This window comes from Osmia bicornis, chromosome 5, assembly GCF_907164935.1.
Source record: "Osmia bicornis bicornis chromosome 5, iOsmBic2.1, whole genome shotgun sequence".
In the NCBI taxonomy this organism is placed as follows: Eukaryota; Metazoa; Arthropoda; class Insecta; order Hymenoptera; family Megachilidae; genus Osmia; species Osmia bicornis.
This window is the reverse complement of record NC_060220.1, coordinates 10,649,737-10,669,145: the sequence shown is the minus strand read 5'-3', so window position 1 is coordinate 10,669,145 and position 19,409 is coordinate 10,649,737. Positions and strand designations below refer to the sequence as shown.

The following is a 19,409-nucleotide window of genomic DNA, read 5'->3' as shown; positions in this document are numbered from 1 at the left end:
TGAGATGTACGGTGATCATGCTATCCTTCTTTCAACCTAAATGATAGAATTGTTCCGCTCCGGTAAATTTTGACTGACCAAACGCGTGGATTTTATATAGCGCACCGTAGTACCCCTCGCTGCTGAAAAATATATGCATACTCTGAAGAACCGAAGGAACGTGCTATCTGACAATAATTTGTAGAAAAAGTTATTAGCTTAAATAAATTATTAGTTATTAGTTTAAAAAAAATGTTTTTTAATTCATAAAAGCATGCAGGATGCGTCACGCAATTGGGACGGGCTATATCTTGAATTTGGTAAGAGATAGGAAAAAGCTGTTCGTGTAAAAATTCAATGGTATGATAATGTTTATTTTTCTGACTTCATTTTCTTGGTGAATGCAACGATGCACTAAAAACATGCAGATACACTTTTTGTTTAAATAGAATTGCATTTCTTTCTTTACTCGTATCAACTCCTTGGAAAATTCTGGATAAAAAAGTAGTATTAGAACTAATAAATGGAGGGACCCCGGCTCCTTCTCTTCTTCTCCCTCCTCGCTACTATTCCCTCTCACTATTACCTATCACCTATATCTAAAAGTACAATGTTCAAAAAGCTAATATTTCGTGAGATATCTCATATTTTTCATAAGTCATACCATTCAACTTTTGTATCAATAGCTTTTTCCTATCTCTTACTAAAAAGATATACTTCGGCCCAATTGCGTGACGCTTGTAAAACCTATAGTAAGTTTGTTTTTCGAAACTAATAAAAAATAAAAAGGAGTGTTAGTCAATATTCTGAGTGAATGCAAATAATTTAAATAAATAAATATCTCATATACAACTTATGTATATTCTTCTCTTGTTATACCTCCTCTTTGAGCGAGGTTTGTTATGGGGCGCTGCGAAAAATCCAGGCGGGCGTAAGTCAAAACTTAGCGAAAAGGGACGATCTCAACATTCAGAATGAGAGAAGGACAGCATGACTGTAGTTCGTCTCACTCAGCTTTGGGGCGTTGTTGCCTTTTTCGCTTGCCTTCGCTGACACAGTCGTGTGACGTAGCCAAGCTAACGCCTGATTTTGATTACGATTCCAAATCGACATACTTCTTAGTTAGACGCCACCTTCTAACCACTAGCTGAACTAAATTTGTCACGTGACTTGCTCTGTATTATCCACAAAATGGCGGAACTAGTCTGTGGGAATGCTTTTACGGGACTACACTTTTCGTCCTTATTTGGCAACAAATGAAGACAAAATAGATCTTAATTTGCAGGTAAGGGTTGTGGATAGAGCGCTGCACTCATGATTTTAATCACAGCACTCTTTTAATGGCCTAAAAATGCTTCGATTCCGCGACTGCATTTTGTCGATTTTTTCCTCCACTTTGGACGCTTATATTACTAAACATGAACATAATCCTACTAAAACATGAGTGCAGCGCCCTGCATTGGACCTTCCTCTTTCGAATAAGCCTTCACTCAGCCCCAAATCTAATATATAAAGACAAATGTCCTGACTCATCAACGCCCAGCCCAAACCCCTGAACCTAGAAACATGAAATTCAGGTAGTGTATTCCTCTCATGACATAAGCACCCACTAAGAAAGGATTTTTAGAAATTCGACCCTTAAGTATGTAAAAAGGGTTAAAATCTATTTACACGGATTTCTTCAATATCTCTTAGGCCCGATGAGATATCGACTTGGTTTTTGCTTACGAAGGTCACCCATACAATTGATTAAAACATAATTCAGGATTTTGTTCTAATCAACCTCGGAAGGCGAAAATCTAAATTCTGGGGTGAAGGTAATTATTTGGATTACAGACGATATCACCGATTTCGATAATGTTTAAATATGTTGTAGAAATCAACATTTTGGACCACTTTTTCCTATACATATAACAGCCGCTCGGCCTTAGTTTTTGCAATATTTCCGAAAAACTGTCGAAACTATCCCATTGAATTCTGCCTATCCGTGTGCGCTCGTGACAACGTGCGCGTTAGTATGGGATCGCCGCTTTTCTACTGTTTCTGCATACAGCAACACGGCGACATATACACATACATAACGGGTGGGCTTAAAAATCAAATTTAATTAATTTTAATAATTTGGAATCTCAGCGTATGTATTTGGTTGCCTAACGGCGACCAAAATATTACTTTAGCCTAACCCAACCTAATTCACTGATTAGATAGATTAGATTAGGTTAGATAAGGCTATATTAGATTCCCGGCTGCCGTCATAGCTACGATATGTTGAAATCATCAATACACAAGGTATATATGTATATTGGTCATTGGTCGTCGTGCTGTTGCCTGCAGACACAGTAGAAAATCGGCGATCGCATACTAAGGTGTACGTTGTCCAGACTACACCCTGTAATTATTTATTAAGTGAGGACTGTTTTTCACATTAGACTATATTCTACGTGTCCTGCTCTAGGGTGAGCTCATCCAGCAGCCTGGTGATCCTAGCACCTAAGGGTAGAACCACAAATGTGGTCTATAAAGAGGCCCTCAAGTAGAAAAAAAGGTCGTAGATATTTTTTGCGTAATTTCTTTCACTACGATCTTCCCTTTTTATTTCTTTACCAAATGTAATATTTCAAATTTCACTTCACCGTTTGCTTTATTCAAATCTGTATATAGTCTTTCTTTATTAGTTTTCATTTACTTTTGCAAACACCTTTGCGTAGCACTGTACTATTATATCACAAAACCATAAATAACTTTGCACATCTACCATATGATCTCAACAAATAGGCACGCAATACAACTGATGTTCATTGGAGACAAAATGGATTTAAAGCAATTAAATACCGGAGAAAAGCACGAGTATTAAGCCATTTTTCTTTATAGTGGAATAAGCCTACTGGGGAACCACAAAAAAAAACGCATTCACAATAGAACCTCAAAGGTGATGCGGAAATCTATTGGCGTTAAATGCTATATACACTATCACCTATTTGCCCTACATGTACATCGGGGCGAAGCCCGGGTCACCAGCTAGTGTTCTCATATAAGGACGAAAAGTGTAGTCCCGTAAATCCATGTTTAGGCCCATTTTTGCCGGTAATGTCAACGCGCTACTATTACCCGTGACTACCCCCTTAAACTTCCTCTTAATCTGGCACTGGTCTATACCTATTAATCATACTTTATACTTTGTACAGCAGATCGTGGACTACTTTTACACAAGTTATGTGGATTAATAATGATTCTTATAACTGTATTTTCGAAAACCTGTTAAAGCCCATTTAGCTGAAATTTTGTAGATAGTTTCATTTTATATAATAACAACATTTGCGAAAAGAATTTTTGGCGACTCGAAAGTTGAGCCCCAAAATTTTAAAGAAAACGTTTTATCATTTTTATGTAACTGAAAACTAACATGTTTTGATTTGACTAAAACTTTAAAAATAGGTTCCTTACAAATAAGAACAATATTTACGAGAAGGAACATTGATGATACGAAAATTGAAACCCAAAATTTTGTGAAACATTTTACTACGGGAATGTCACTTTCTGCATTACTGACAGTTTAGAATAGGATTACAACATATAAGTACTTGCTTACTTACTTGCTTGCTTGCCTGCTCGCTTGCTCGCTTGCTCGCTTGCTCGCTTACTCGCTTACTCGTTTACTCGCTTACTCGCTTACTCGCTTACTTGCTTACTTGCTTACTTACTTACTTACTTACTTACTTACTTACTTACATAATGCATAACCAATTATTTTATGGAAATTCAAGCATCAATATCTGAAATACCGACGACTCAAAACCTCATTTTATCATCACAAACTGTTTTGTTTTGCACTCTACTGTCACGTCCTGTGACGCATTCTTTAAACTTCTATTTCGCCATGCAAATTCTTTAAACTTCTATTGCACCATTCAAATTCATCGTTCCGCAAAAAATTCTGAGTGAGCAACTCAGCCGGGTCGTCGTACGGCGAGAACGCTGACGATCCGGACGAGGTGGTTCACCCGAATTGCGAAATCAAATGTCGACCTCGTTTATCAATATATAATAACGCGACCAAGCCCGCTCGCGACCAGATCAATTATCGCGCAGAAACAGTACAGAAACAGTGTAGACAGAACAGTATAAACTGAGTGCAGACTCAGAATTCGTCGTGATCAGATCACTTTAGCAATCCGCAACTCAGGGATCCGGAACTCAGGGATCCGACAGAGCAAACCTCATTTGTAAAACGTGCGCAAGTTAAGGATTGTACTCGAACCAAATAAACATTTGTTGTGATCGGAAGTGCGTGAACTTCACTCGAACATCTACCCTACCGTTCCAATATCCGGACGATTCGCCATTACAGGTATCCTCGCCCAGCGAAAGGTAAGTGAGAACCTCTACTTAATCAACAGTTTAGATTTAATTATACAAAGTACGTAGAGGACTCTGTGAGAGGGAGAACTCCGCGACATTACACTACGTTTAAAAACGGTGATTTTAGTAACTACAACGGGAAACACGATGAAGGTCGATCAGCTAAGTTGTAAATGCAGAAGGTCAAATACATAGCACATGTTATAAGATTAAAAAATAAGAAGAGTATGTCATAAAACATAGCTTGAAAATGTTTTATTAAAAAACTATAACATAAATCTGAAGTGACAACAGACTGGATTTTATTTTGTTAACAAGTTGGCGGACGGTGTGAACTCACATAGGGTGCTGATATAAGCACTCTTTCGCACTCGCACTATGTAATATTGGTATTTTGTTTTTATTACAATTTTTAATAAACATTTTTACCGGTAGAATATACTAGCACCGTTTTGTGGAAAAAAGTTAATAAGAGACCGGGTATGGTTGTCACATGGGTTGGTTGTTGCAATTGTTATAACAAAGAAACTAAACAATGGAAATGTATTCATAACCCATGGCAACGCGTGGACATACTGTCACCAGGCCCTCCAAACTCCCGTATTTAATGCTGTAATTAAAATTAGTTCACCCCCGGACTTCCAGGCGGTGCTGGTGTCGCTACAAACACATATAAATGTTATCGGTGAGGTACACACACAAGCACATGGTCCCTATATACGTGTGCATGGTCTTACTTATTCAAGACTTTGAAAAATAAAAATAAAGGAAAGGAAAAAATTACAATAATATATGTGCAGTCATGCAAATATATTAAATTTTTACTAAAATATAATCAATATATATATATATATATATATATATATATATATAGCAATAATAATATACAATCGAAAATCACGTTCTCCACTCCCCTGGTGCAGTCAGGTTTAACTATAAGAACAAAATTATATAATATTATACATACACTTCATGCAAGAAGTATTATTATGTATACTTAGTGTATTAATACCACGTTAATGGTTTTATGCATATATTGTATATGTAAACTGAATACTTACAATTTTCTTCTTTTTCTTCTTTTCATTTGCATCCAGGTGTCTTATTGCTCTGTTTTAATAGAGGTAGCCTCTGACACTGCAATAAATATTTTCATTAACAATTATTTACATATGCTATAAAAAGTATACATAAAAGTTATTACCAAGTAAGTTCAGTGTTGGAACTGCTGATGTTGTTAATCTTTTCCTCATGAAGTATTTTTCTTTAAAGTAGCTACTACAGATCACCCGGAATTTCAGTTTTCAGGTGGAAGCATTGACTTTGGGTTGTCACATACTTCTACCCACTGTGCCATCCTCTTCTTATCCTTTCTCTCTTAGGGGAAGGGGAACATCCTGCTCTTTTCGTTAATACACCCTCTGATGATGCATATTTTCTTCCTCTTTCTTTAAAGATACATTTTAATAATTAAAATTAAATATATTACTAAAATAGCAATGTAAACAGTTATGTTTTCAGTAACAATTTTAAAAAATTGTGTACTTGCTTAATTTCTATCTTCTCCTCCTGTTGCTGCATCTCATCAGCAGACGTTATTGAAAAACCTAAAAACCTAGAAAAAACTTTAAAAAATATCTTTTTCAATAATAATACTAGTCATAATAATAATAGCAATAGTAATAATAATAGTAATAATTATAATAATGGAATTCATGAACCTGGAAATTCAGTCACCTACGCTACCACCATGTGTAACCATGTGCGCCATATTTCTTTTGTCTTTTTAAATTTTGAAACAATTGAAAAACGCGGCGACAAATTTCGCGGGAACATGACGTCACGACATCTTTGGTTGTGTGTTAAAATCAGTGATACAAGCTATGCACATAGATAAGCGAAATCAGCGCCGCCTGGAAGTCCGGGGGCGAGTTAAAATTTACATCAAATTCACAAGAGTGGAGCTTGGAGGGCCTGACTGTCACCTCTCCGTCGCGATCGCTCAGTTCGCTGTAGATTAGTATCAAGACACGACGGGTCATTGTTAGTTTTGGTACACTTGAAGTTAATTTTTGCAATATTTTTTCTATTAGGCAAGTATATTTGTTTCTTAGCATCGACTATAACGTCTTTAAAATCCGATAGTTTAGAGTTTTATCTAACTCATTCTGATAATCTTTTTGCATTTTTCGAACTTCCTAATAAATGAGTGGACAGTTTAAATTATTTATCGATGTGGGTCAAGTTGTCACAGAACATTTAGGGTTATTTGTCACATGTATTCGCCAGAATTACCGATGTATATATCTTTACCATCACTACGATTCAGATGATTCTGATTAACGATAAGATCGCTGACTTAACCCTTTCGCTACGGACAGATTCTACGGCGCACTACTCCCGCGGTACGGGCCATCGCGACACGGGAGTGCACTTGCGGAAGAACTGAAATCGCCCGCTGTACGTTCAATACCGCTGCATATTGCCAGTTACAAATCTAAGAATGCAAAACAAATGCCAAATAATGGCAATGGGTTGCCATGGATACAACATATATGTAGACTGTTCGTGCAAACGCACGAAAATCCTAATGTAGCAAGCGTCAGGCATTGGGTGACTATAGTCACCGCTCGTACGTAGCGAGCGTCAGGCGTTGGGTGACTATAGTCACCGCTCGTACGTGGCGAGCGTCAGGCGTTGGGTGACCATAGTCACCGCTCGTAGCGAAAGGGTTAATGATTTTTAGTAATTGATAAGTTTGCTTTGTTACGTATCCGTCTCGGAAATTTCCTTATATGGAATCGGATGTGTGCACCCGACACCAACCGTCTTCTAGAAAATTCGAGACCAACGCAAAGCAAGGGCGCGGTCCTACGGGTTACGTAGAGTCAGTCTCCACCACTCTTTTTATTCTAATTTTTGAGTATAAAAAGGGTGGCGACAAGGGCACCTCGGGTCTAGTTGAAGTCTAGAATCAGTTCGATACACGTCAGTACGTTCTTTTCGGATAATCTCTGCAACGAGGAAACTTTGCGAGATCGGGTATTCAAGTCCCGTTCAAGCACTCAGTAACTATATAGTAGGTTGTCTGCTGTTAAGCATTATTCTAATCGTTGTAGTCCGCCCCCGTTTGCTCGCGTTCGAGGATTAGAAGGATTAGATTCTGGCTTCGCGGAATCGAAACTAAACTTTATTTATTCAATTCATTTAAACTTGCAACTTAGGGTTTAATTCATTGAACACCGCGACAATTACACATAACAATTGTAAGGTCCCGGAATAGAGAATAAACTCATATTATTTTAACTTATCTAATATTGTCCAATTATATTGACTAGTCCAGAAACCCACTAAGGTGTACCTTTACCGCTCGAGGTACATCAATCAAGTTACGAGACCTAATACTAACATTTCCTGCGGCTCCCTACGTTAGCCATACGTAGGTTCGTCCGCATATCACGCTCCTGAGGCTCCCTACGTTAGCCATACGTAGGTTCGTCCGCATATCACGCTCCTGAGGCTCCCTACGTTAGCCATACGTAGGTTCGTCCACCATAGCCAACCTCCTGGAGCTCCCTACGTTAGCCATGCGTAGGTTCGTCTCCATGTCTACTTCCTTAGGCTCCCAGTGTTAATAACAACACTGGTCAAGCCATTAACAATTACCATAACCGAAATTAAGCCCCGGCTACGCAGCCGTCCCCTCCCGCTCGTAACAAAACTGGTGACAGCGGTGGGATCCACTAATAAATATCCGTGAGGATACCGTGGATACAATTGGACTTGTATTATAATTGTTCTATAAGATTTTCGCGTTAAAATGCCAGAAACCAGGCTTTCGGCTGACGAAGTCGCGAATCTTACCTTAACAATGGCTAATTCTATGGCCTTGTTAACACAACGTAATTGCATTCAATTCGCTACCGCGCCGATACCCACTTTCGATGGCGAGAATCCAGCCTTGTCGGTTTTCGCTCAGAGTGTAGAAAACGGGCTCGCGTTAATACCAGATACGTCGGAAGCAGAGTATCTGAGTATCTTGTTAACTAAACTCACCGGTCCGGCGCGGATTAGTATACAAGATAAACAATTCAACAATGTAACTCTATTGTTATAACATTTGAAAAAACGATACGCTCCTGGGAAGAACTTGGCGTATTTCCAAGCTGAGGTTTCACGCCTTAAAATCCGTGAGGACGAATCGCTAAGGAAGTACATCGATAGAGCCAGCAAACTTGCCCATGGATCTCGTATCGCGATCCGCGAGAGGTATACGACCAACGTGGATCAGCTCATCAAGGAGATGGAAATGGATATCTTGGAGAATTTCCTTGAGGGTTTACCGGAGCGTGTGGCCTGGAGAATCGCCGCTCTGGACAAAAAGATTAAAACTTTAGAAGAGGCGTATGAAGCTGTGTTACAAATTGAACGTCGTCTCAAGAACCGACGACAGATTCAGAAGAAGGTATCGCCTAGTCGTCGTAGAGAAGAGGATTTTCTCAGCTGGAGACGTCCTCGAGATAAGGAACACAGGCGTGTGTACCCTCAGTCACCGTCACCCTACCGGCAAGGACCAATGGATCGCAGCACATCTGGTTCTGAACCGGAGTTCGAAGAACGAGCTTTACGCGCAATGGCATTGACTTTACGTAAACATGATTATTCACGCTCTCCAAACCACTCACCGGAGGCACCAAAATATGACGAGCCGTTCAACACCGAACACGATGTTTACGACTTTTATTGCCCATACTGCAGTACGGTCGAACACGGTTGGAAGGATTGTGAAAAATCACCTCGCCGCGAAAGACCCCGATTCCGGTATCGAAGGGAGTCAGGAGGGAATTTCTCACCTTTGAGGAAACCTTTAAACTCCAACAACGCTCACCCAAACGGCGAGGCGGTGAGCGTACGCAACGAAGATCGCCGGAAAATGGTCCGATTTGCAGACCAGAAACAGGAAGACGAATCAAGGAAGCACCAACTCCGCGCATCAGGATCAAGGTTCCAGAACTGGTAAAAGGAACGGGAGAATTTCTAATTGATGGAGGAGCTTCTGTAAATCTGGTAGTTCTTCATGCTCTAGGAGAAAAAGCCGGAATCACATCGAAGGAAGGTCTTAAAATCGCTGAGCTCGCATCATCTACGATCCGAACCTTGGGAACTACCAGTTTGCAAATTAATGGATCTGCTACAGAATTTTACGTAGTAGAGGACTTGCCTATTTCCGCTGATGGACTCATAGAAAGCCCTCTTTTATTACAGGAAGGGGCTGAAATTTCTTATTACCATAAAACCTTGGTAACTCGTAACCAACCTATTAAACCCATATTCTTCAGTAACGCTGAAGAGATGGAACTGCATCCAGCATTGCCAATTAAACATCGATTACCAGGACGCAGAGCTCTCCAAATTGCAGTTCCAGTCGCAAATCTGGAGGTTAAGGAAGGGTACCTAGCACGAATCAAGACACCTGAACAGGTCTACATTGGAGAAGCAGCAGTCTGCAATCACGATGGAATTTGCTATGACTTAGCCACAAACACCGGAGAAGACGAAATCGAAATCGACAGTGAACCACAACGCATACATCCGTATGAGATTTTTGACTCATCGGATGACGATCCTATTCCTTCGCATCTAGCAAAGGAAACAAAGGAAGACTGAACTATGCGTATCCAAGATCTTTGAAGGACCGATCATCTAAACTCTGAAGAACGACAACATGTGTTCAAAATTGTCAGGGAATTTTCGGATAGATTTTTCCTACCTGGAGATAACCTGGGCAAGGTTCCAAATTTTCATCGCTCCATTTACACAACAGACGACATCCCGATTAATACTAGACAGTATCGATACCCACCGGTACATCAGGAGGAGATACAACGACAGGTTGGAGCTCTGCTATCGCAGGGTATTATTAGACCATCCACCTCACCGTACAATTCTCCTTTATGTACGGTGGCGAATGGTAATCGACTTCCGTACATTAAACGAAAAAACAACAGGCGACAAGTTTCCATTACATAATATTCCAGAAATACTGGACAAAGTAGGCGGAGCAAAATACTTCTCAATATTTGATTTGGCAAATGGATTTCATCAGATTGAAATGAACCCAAAGGACAGACAGAAGACCGCGTTTACAACCCCACATGGACATTTCGAGTTTGTGCGTATGCCTTTTGGTTTGAAGAACGCACCGCCGACATTCCAACGCGTCATGAACCGGGTAACATCAGGCCTGGAAAACGTACTTGTGTTCATAGATGATATGATTGTTTTCTCTTCATCGCTGCGTGAACACGAAATTAAAGTTAAAAAACTATTCGATCGCCTCAGGGAATATGGACTTACTCTACAGACTAATAAATGCGAATTCCTACGCAAAGAGGTTGCCTATCTGGGACACATTTTGTCTGCTGACGGGGTTAAACCAGATCCTAGGAAACTTCACGCTGTAAGAAACTTTCCGATTTCAAAAACACAGAAGAATGTGCAACAGTTTCTGGGACTGACGGAATACTATCGCCGATTCATCAAGGATTACTCTCTAAAGGCAAAACCACTAGTTCAGCTGTTGGGAAAAGGAACCCCTTTCCAATGGACTGAAGAACAACAAGGGAGTTTTGAACTATTGTGTAAAGAACTCTGTACACAACCAATACTACAATATCCAGATTTTGAACGGCCATTTATTATCACTACGGATGCTTCGGATCATGCGATTGTGGCAGTTTTAAGCCAAGGGGAAATTGGACGAGACTTACCAATTACATACGCTTCTCAAAGTTTGAATCCAGCCGAAAGAAATTATTCAGCAACGGAAAAGGAGTGTCTAGCCATGGTATACGCAGTACAGTATTTCCGACCATATGTCTTCGGACGAAGATTTACACTTGTCACGAATCATCGACCTCTTGTTTGGTTATATTCAGTTAAAGACCCCACTTCACTGCTAGTAAAGTGGAAATTAAGACTCTTAGAGTCCGAGTACGATGTCATTCACAAACCTGGGAAAATAAACAAAAACGCCGACGCTTTATCACGGAACCCTCCTACAGTCTGTCTCCCTCTGATTCCACGAGATGACAAGGAGTTCAAAGTGCCAATACCAAACCCGGACCCTCAGCCGGACACCATTGGTCGACGCATCCATGAATTGCGACGAAATCGGGAGAAAAGACCAACATACACGGAAGACACCAGCAGTTCTGATGAAGCGACAACCACGCCTCAACCCCGATCAATTAGAAGAAGGAAAATACATCAAGATCCAACCGACAGGATCACACCAATCATAAAATCACCATTACCTACCCATTCACAAAATCTTTTCGAACTACAGGACGATATCAATCCAACCTCTCCATTTATGCCAATAGCGCATTCCACTCAAACCGCTGGTCATTTCATACAAAGTCCAACCACTTCCGAGACTCCACAAAATACTGAAGATTTAATATCTTTCGACGAAGAGGAAAACAGTCAGACTAGCATAAGGCCTGCGGCTACGGTTGTGGAACTACCTGACCCTCCTACACCACCAACAGACGGACCAGATATCCAAGGTTTACAAGCACCCCTGCAACCTGCGAGACCGCAGACTCCACCGGGTACCCAAATTCAAGAAAGCACTCCAATGCACCTTAGTAATACTCTACCCATCTGCTACGAATCAGCAGCGGACTCATTATCATCACACCCAGAAGACTCATCATCGGAAGAAGAGCAACATGATCACGGCCGCTGTAAAATACTAACTTGCGAAGAAACGCTCATCACCACAAAGGGAACTACGCACACTTGACATCCGCAGATTGCCAACTAATTGACCCTGGAGGAAGAATGCTTATCGATGTTGGTTATCTCGAAAAGGAGGACCTCAACAACAATAGTCCAAAGAAGGGACAAGTTATTACCACATCCAGACAAGAATTTCAAATCTACCGTTTTTGTTACACGAAATTTTTGGGAAGAAATCAAAGAAGAGGACGTCGTTTCGGCACTGCAAAACTTGAGAACCGCTCTCAGAGAAACCAGGACAACAAATATTCGACTGACTATAACCAGGAAGCAGGATCGACCTACCATTCAGAAAAATGATTCTCCTATTCCATAACAGTTGCGAAGTGGACCGGCAATAGTTACATTTATCAAGTTTTCACTGTATATGGTGCAAGTTTTATAATTCATTTTTCTGGCATATCATTTCAAGTATTCTATCTGCAATTTCATTGATTAAAAAACATGATTATAAATATGAATAAAAAAGTTTGATGGTTGCACACATTAGTACATGTATTATTTCGTTCTCGGACCTCCTTCTCTCTCGAGCGCCCTATTCTTTTCTATGTCTGGCAGGAATCAAAATCGGCTCGAGCCTGTTGCAATTGTAACAGATGTGGCAACAGCGTGACAGAAGTCATAATACAGTAAAACCTGGATAAATGCAACGAAAGAATGCTTGGATAAGTGCAACATCGCTATCCCCTCCACTTGGGGGGATCCCCCTAAGCCGAACCGAGCCGCTCGGCGAGGAAACCGTGTAATATGATCCGACCGTAATATCGATGTGACTAATACTAATTGAACGATAAAACTTTTTTATTTTTAACTTTTTCTTAATTAAACTTCTACTAACGCATTTGTGAGATTTTTCTGATTAAAATGACACCAAACACGATATAGTTTGAATTATATTTATAAACAATAGTAATCGAATAAACATAGAATTTACACCACGACTGAATATAAATGATGTTGGCTGAATACAAAAGATGTGTACGGACACAGAATCGGCATGTCGGCTGAATACAAAACATGTGTACGGACGCAGAAACGACACCTCGCTTGGATAAATGCAACATTAAATACCCAGAATCGACACCTCGCTTGGATAAATGCAACATTAAATGCCCAGAATCGACACCTTGCTTGGATAAATGCAACATTAAATGCCCAGAATCGCCACCGTGCTTGGATAAATGAAACCTTTGAAACCAGAGCCAACACCGCGACTGGTTTTGATGTCGATCTCTGTTGCTTTTTGCCAACCTTTAACATCAATTTTAGCAAGTAATTATAATTGAAACTATATCGTGTTTGGTACCATTGTAATCAGAAAAATTTCACCGATGCGTTAGTAAAAGTTTCAATAAAAAAAGTCAAAAATAAAAAAGTTTTATACTTCAATTAGTATTAGTCACACCGATACGTTTCGGCTCTTTCCTTTGATCATCGGACCTCTCTCTTTCCACCACTGTCTGTCTCTTTCTACGTTCACGCTTGGCTGGTCGTCGCGTGTAATCCGAGATTCGACACCTCGCTTGGATAAATGCAACCACTGGGTCCCAATATTGATTGCATTTATCCAGGTTTTACTGTACGTTGCGGCAACTATGCCATACTTGTGGCTATATTCGCGTAGCCGTTTGTGGTGTCAAATTAGAATTTACATTTATCGACTGATTTGAGTTTTTATCGACCCCGATGATAACGTGGTCACATATACCATCAATGCCTCTGACGGAGAATCAGTGAACTATTCTTACGTCTATTTTACGTCTGATGCGTGCAAATCGTAAATTTCGTTTTACGTCTTCCAGAAGTGATCAATTGTGAAAAATCGAATTTCAGTGATATTGTGCTAGTTCAAGGAAGGGTGGTCTGGTGTGCTATGGGTGAAAAGAACATTAAATCGTCCAATATTTGCTAAAATGCAGCCGAACGCAGCATTCGGCAGCCATGTTGTTTGCTTACAACAGCGTCTGTCTCAACCTTACAGTGTCGAAAATACCATTTTTTTCAGCGTATGGTGTTTGTTAGCGTTCAAACGGACCAGACCAACCTGTGGTAAAGTCTACCCGTGGGTGCTGTACCCGCGAAAATGTCATTTCTGCAATTATTGAGACGAAAAACGAAATCTACGAAATCGAGTGTCTCTCACGCACATCATATACGTGCATGCTTTTCGTTGATTGTGTGAGTGCACGCATACAGGTCATGGCACAAGGAGTCTGTGCCCTTAATAACAACACTGGTCAAGCCATTAACAATTACCATAACCGAAATTAGGCCCCGGCTAGTAACACAGACTTTGTATCAACTACATACAACAAATCATGCATTCTCAATTCTGACGAAAAATAATCATAAATATGTTCTAACTTCATGTGAGAAGTCAGTTTATAATCTCTTTTAACTCCCGATTCTTTACTGACTAATTCAAATTTTATTGTGTCTCTAAATTCATCTGCTAAGGATTTTGTTGTACCGCTAGTTGATTTAGCGTTTAATTTTTCTAACTCTTTTCTTACGGCCAGAGCTATTTTCTCATCTACAGAGTTGCTCTCGTCCCCAGATACAACGGAGTTAAACTCTACAGCTTTATTTTTACTTAATGATTGACTTTCCTCGTCAATTTTCTTACCAGTCTTTTCTTGCCTGATTGTTTTCAACAATTCAGTAAGAGTTCTAACACTGTCTTCTAGTTTGGAAAGCTTCGCGTCATTTTCCTTATTTGTCGCTTCTATATTGCTAATCGCATTTCCAGTAGAAACAACATGCTCTTTCCAACAACTCATCATGTTACTGACAGTTGTGCACAAGGTATTAACTGTGCTTTTAATCACTCCCATGCTCTGAACATCATCTTTCTTCCCATCTTTTGATCGATCTAATTTGCCATCACTCTTAACATCTGTCACATCCTTTTGATTCACCTCTTCCTTGTCATTCACTTCGTCACTTAGGAGTTCCATTCCTATCTCCTCAGAAATGTTCTCTGCATTTTCTTGTTGGATTTCCGTCCTTGGCATCTCTATACCTTGTTCCCCTACAGTTTCTGTTATAATCACTCTTTTTATCAGTTTCCATTCCTCGGGATCGAATTCAATATTTGCTGTAAATGGATTTATTTGTTTAGAGTTCTCATCATCTCAAACGATGATTTTTGCCAAATAGACTGTGCTTCTAGTTCGATAAGCCGAACAATAAGCATAACCGAACCGAAACAAGTAAAATCGTTAATATCTGGACACAAGATTATTTTCGATGTCACTTTAGTGACCCACGCAATAGTACCCGCACAGCATGTAACCATTGCGAAGATCACCCAACAAGAATTTCGGTGTCACCTTCAAATTTATTTAATTTTAAATAAATATCTTTACCTTACTTTAATTCAATATAAGCAGATCTTAATTCTCTTCTTCAATCACGTCTTATTGTATCAAATATCTGTTCTTTTTACGTACCTAATTGATAATTAGCACCTGATTCGGTGTTTACATGTACAATATCCTTTTGTACTTTTAGCCACACCTTTTCATTCACATGCTCTTTATTGAGACGAAAGGTATTCGTACATGTTTCTAGAAATTTTTGAAAAATTTCTAGCCTTTTTTCTATAAAAAAAATATTTTAAGTTAATACACATCTTAATTCGTTAATAATGTACATTATTCATTTGAAATTTTTCGTTTTTTTTTTTTTTTCAAATCTTATTTCATAGAATAATCGCTTCATTAAATATCTATTTTAAAAATTCTTCCTTTGGAATGTATACATTCAAAATAATCACATGTCGATTATCGATTCATAAAAAAATAAAAAAATAAAACCACATTCTGCCGGGTACCGCAGTTTAAACACGTGGGCTATCCCCCCCCACTTGAACGTATCCGGTTTCACGTCTTTGACGACGTTACTTTTTGTTTCTCAGAATCGGCATCTACCTTTGTCGGCAGTATTGGGCCCTTTTTTTTCTTTCTTTCATTTATTATATGATCATATTATTAGCTTAATAACATTTTTTTCTTTTTCCAAATAATATTTATTTTTCCATCATTTATTCACGTCTTATATTGCTTGGCGTAAAGCAGTTAATTATGCCGATTTCTTCTTCGATTCTCAAGTGGTTTAGATTCTTTGCAAGTACCCGACACTAATAACTTAACATAAAAGAAATATGCATCTTTAATCATACCCTCTGTTCTTACTCTCACAGTTTCATCCGTGATTTTGCGCTTACCGAATCCGTAGCTGTTGCTGTCCGAATCCATTTTTTCCTCTTGATGGGTTTTCTTTTCTGTCAGTTCGATGAATAAACCACCTGTGTATCCGTTGACTATAGTCAGACTTTCGCAGTTTTAGCACGTCACAAAAAAATACAGCCGGAAAACAACAAAACTCTCACTCAAATCTCTTTTTATCCACACTTAGTTTATGCACTATCTCTTGCGCAGTGGAAGCGTGCTGGACCCATAACCTTTTGAAAGTTCTGATTGTGTGGGTAAAAATAAAACGACTGTGTTCACTTATTATTCTTTATATGACGCGTCAGATCTGATTCTAATCGCTGAAGCCGGCAGAGAGTGCCATCGCTCCACGCCGAAAACCCGCGCCGCCCCACTACACCTTTTTAAGGAAAAGAAAGAGAAGGGGAAGGCGCCTGCATCCTCTACGTCCCGGACCGCACATAGGCGCACCAAATTCCAACATAAATATTGTATAATACTTTGACCTGAGATCGTTGATTCGCTCTCAAATGTCTCAGTGATCCTCGAATAATTTAATGAAAGAATTGAGTAGACTGATTGGTTTAATATGAAGATATATTTCACTAACAGAGTATGTGGTGTACAATGGCAGTGTATATATAGTTTACCAGAGGCGTTGTTAGCACAAGATATATATCGGAGTTCTAACGCTCTTTTCTGAGTATGTATGTACAATAATGAAAATTGTCTATGGGTGGAACTATCGTTGATTGGTGGAAACGCGGGAAGGAATATGCAAACGGAAGGAAAAATTGTGCTATGATTGATAGGACTTTTTGATTTCGGAGAAAGTGATGGAAAAATGTGGCGGGAGGTGTGAAGGAGTAAAGGTGAGGAAGTGGAAGGTTTACTGTGGGTTTTTCCGCAATTGTTGGGAATTCTCAATGTTTAATTGCGAAGCGCCTAACGGTTCATGACCCTAATGAAGAGTGGTCGACCAGACCTCGGTTTCATAGACTCAGGTACAAACTTCGACCTGATGGTTATTTAACCGGGACCTGAAGGGTCTACGGGGCAACAAATAGAAAAATATATATTTGTAAACAACGACACGATATGTACATATTATATTCATATGTTTTAATGAACAATTAATAAGATCTGAAAGTAAAATAAAATACTTGTATCCCTATACAGGGATACTGTACGTATGCACTGCGATATCATATTTAATTATAATCTTTTACCCACATATTTTTTAAAAGAGTTCGTACCTACAAAGATACTTAAATGCAATTGAATGTAAATTGTTGCTTACTGTTGCTAAAGTGCAGTTCCAGCGTTATGAGAAAACTTTAAAGAGTTGATAAAAAAGGAAGATAATGATTGATTTACATATGTTAATACAGATCTGATTCGAGTTTCTGCTAACCATAAAATATTTACTAAACCTATGGGAAATTTGCATTGAGCACTTATACAAGTATTTTCAAATATATTTAACGACATGCTGCATTCATTTCAATTTAAAGCGTTACGAACACTTCAGTATTTTATTAAAAAGGAAAGCTATTGTACGTACATTTTGAAATATAATTGGAAAATCCAAGTTAGTAAATGCTTTAAAAATAAAACGAGAATTTATACTTTCAATAATCAAATTGTTGTTGTCCAGTAATTAAATTTTATTTGAACTTTAATGACTTCACTATGAACAACATTGTGTGTCTAAAGTGATTCGCGTGAGAAACATATTCTTGAACCTACGCTTACTTTCAGAACACTGCATAGAAACAAATATTTACTTTTGCCTTGAACGACCTACCTTAGAAAAAGCGCTTATCAAATAAATGATTCTAACAGAATGTCGTATGAAGCAATGATTCTACGGAGACAATACATGTATGTAAACCGATAAGATAACACACATTGCAGATTTGCAAAGGAAATGCACATTTTGCATAAAATTTGTATCAAAATCTTATTTTAAAGGAGAAAGGAATTTGGAATGAACAGGTAAATCTTGCCGAGTGCAAACAAAGATTGTTTCTTTGTAAAATAAGATTTGTGGCCCTGAAAAGGGCCAATTGGTATGTATTCTTCAACGAATTACTTTTTCGCCGCTGCTCTTGCGATTTTCGGCGATTTTGCTGTTTTTGGTTTTGGAGTTTTCGTCTTTGCTGCTGGCGCTTTTGTGGCTTTCTTCGCTTTTGACAAATTCTTCGGTGGTGGTGCTGCCTTTCGTTTCACAGATTCTGTTATCTTAGCAGCAACAGTTTTAGCTGCTTTCTTCGAAGAAGATTGTTTCTTGGCTGCCGCGGCCGGTTTCTTCACTACTGGTGCTTTCTTCGGGGCAGTCGCTTTCTTAGGACTCGCTGGCTTCTCCACAGCTTTCTTTTCAGCTGCAGCAGATACAGTCCGTTTCACGAGGCGTTTGGATTTGCTCTTAGATTCGGAACCCTTCGAAGATGTGGACAGCTTGAACGAGCCAGAGGCACCTTTTCCCGTAGTTTGCACCACCGCCCCGGCAGTTACGGCAGTTTTCAAGTACTTCTTAATAAATGGCGCCATTTTTTCACCATCAACTTTATACGTCGTTGCTATGTATTTCTTGATAGCTTGAAGTGACGATCCTTTGCGATCTTGTAACGCTTTGATAGCAGCGTTCACCATATCCGCAGTTGATGGATGCGACGATTTAGTACGCTGTGATTTTGTCTTCGATTTTACAGACTTTTTCGCAGGTGACGGGTTTGCCACCGAATTTTCCACTGTTGCAGTGTTTCCAGAACTATTTTTCTCCTCCATCTTACACAAAATGAACAATAACTGGGTAAATATAACTTTCACGATCCGTTCACAGAGTGCGCGACTAACTCAGAAATCGGGCTACTAGTAGGAAAGGCGCGGACCGGGAAGAGAGACCTCCCTTCTGTTTCCAATATCACGTTACTGAGAATCCTGGACCAACACGGAAAGATTTATGATTTATGCAACTATTTATTCGATTCAAAGCACATATTAGATATGTAAAGTTTCAGTTATTGTCAGTAGTTTTCAACGGTGTCG

At 39.3% G+C, this 19,409-nt stretch overlaps 2 protein-coding genes and 1 long non-coding RNA gene across 3 annotated transcripts; all 3 read right to left on the bottom strand.

Annotated features, from left to right (window-relative positions):
- Nucleotides 1-5,198: 5,198 nt before the first annotated feature.
- Nucleotides 5,199-5,698, bottom strand: LOC123987795. Its single transcript, XR_006829397.1, has 3 exons — nucleotides 5,543-5,698; nucleotides 5,400-5,475; nucleotides 5,199-5,271 (listed from the first exon to the last, which is right to left on the bottom strand). It is a non-coding gene; the product is annotated as an uncharacterized LOC123987795 (long non-coding RNA).
- Nucleotides 5,699-14,411: 8,713 nt separating this feature from the next.
- LOC123987843 lies at nucleotides 14,412-16,517 on the bottom strand. The gene is made up of 3 exons (XM_046286000.1): nucleotides 16,373-16,517; nucleotides 15,597-15,746; nucleotides 14,412-15,241 (listed from the first exon to the last, which is right to left on the bottom strand). Exons 1-3 carry the CDS (start codon nucleotides 16,401-16,403, stop codon nucleotides 14,412-14,414), a joined length of 1,011 nt encoding a protein of 336 aa, XP_046141956.1. The 5' UTR covers nucleotides 16,404-16,517.
- Nucleotides 16,518-17,459: 942 nt separating this feature from the next.
- LOC123987790 (histone H1-like) lies at nucleotides 17,460-19,191 on the bottom strand. The gene has a single exon (XM_046285788.1). The coding sequence runs from the start codon at nucleotides 19,146-19,148 to the stop codon at nucleotides 18,450-18,452; it is 699 nt and encodes a 232-aa protein (XP_046141744.1). The 5' UTR covers nucleotides 19,149-19,191; the 3' UTR covers nucleotides 17,460-18,449.
- Nucleotides 19,192-19,409: the final 218 nt, after the last annotated feature.

Excerpts from the sequence above, each read along its gene's own strand:
- LOC123987843 (XM_046286000.1), bottom strand. The coding sequence starts at position 16,403 with ATGGATTCGGACAGCAACAGCTACGGATTCG. Across the intron at positions 15,747-16,372 it reads CAGCAACAGCTACGGATTCG|AAAAAAGGCTAGAAATTTTT; the intron begins GTAAGCGCAAAA and ends TTTTTTTTATAG. Across the intron at positions 15,242-15,596 it reads AGGTGCTAATTATCAATTAG|CAAATATTGAATTCGATCCC; the intron begins GTACGTAAAAAG and ends ATCCATTTACAG.
- LOC123987790 (XM_046285788.1), bottom strand. The coding sequence starts at position 19,148 with ATGGAGGAGAAAAATAGTTCTGGAAACACTGCAACAGTGGAAAATTCG.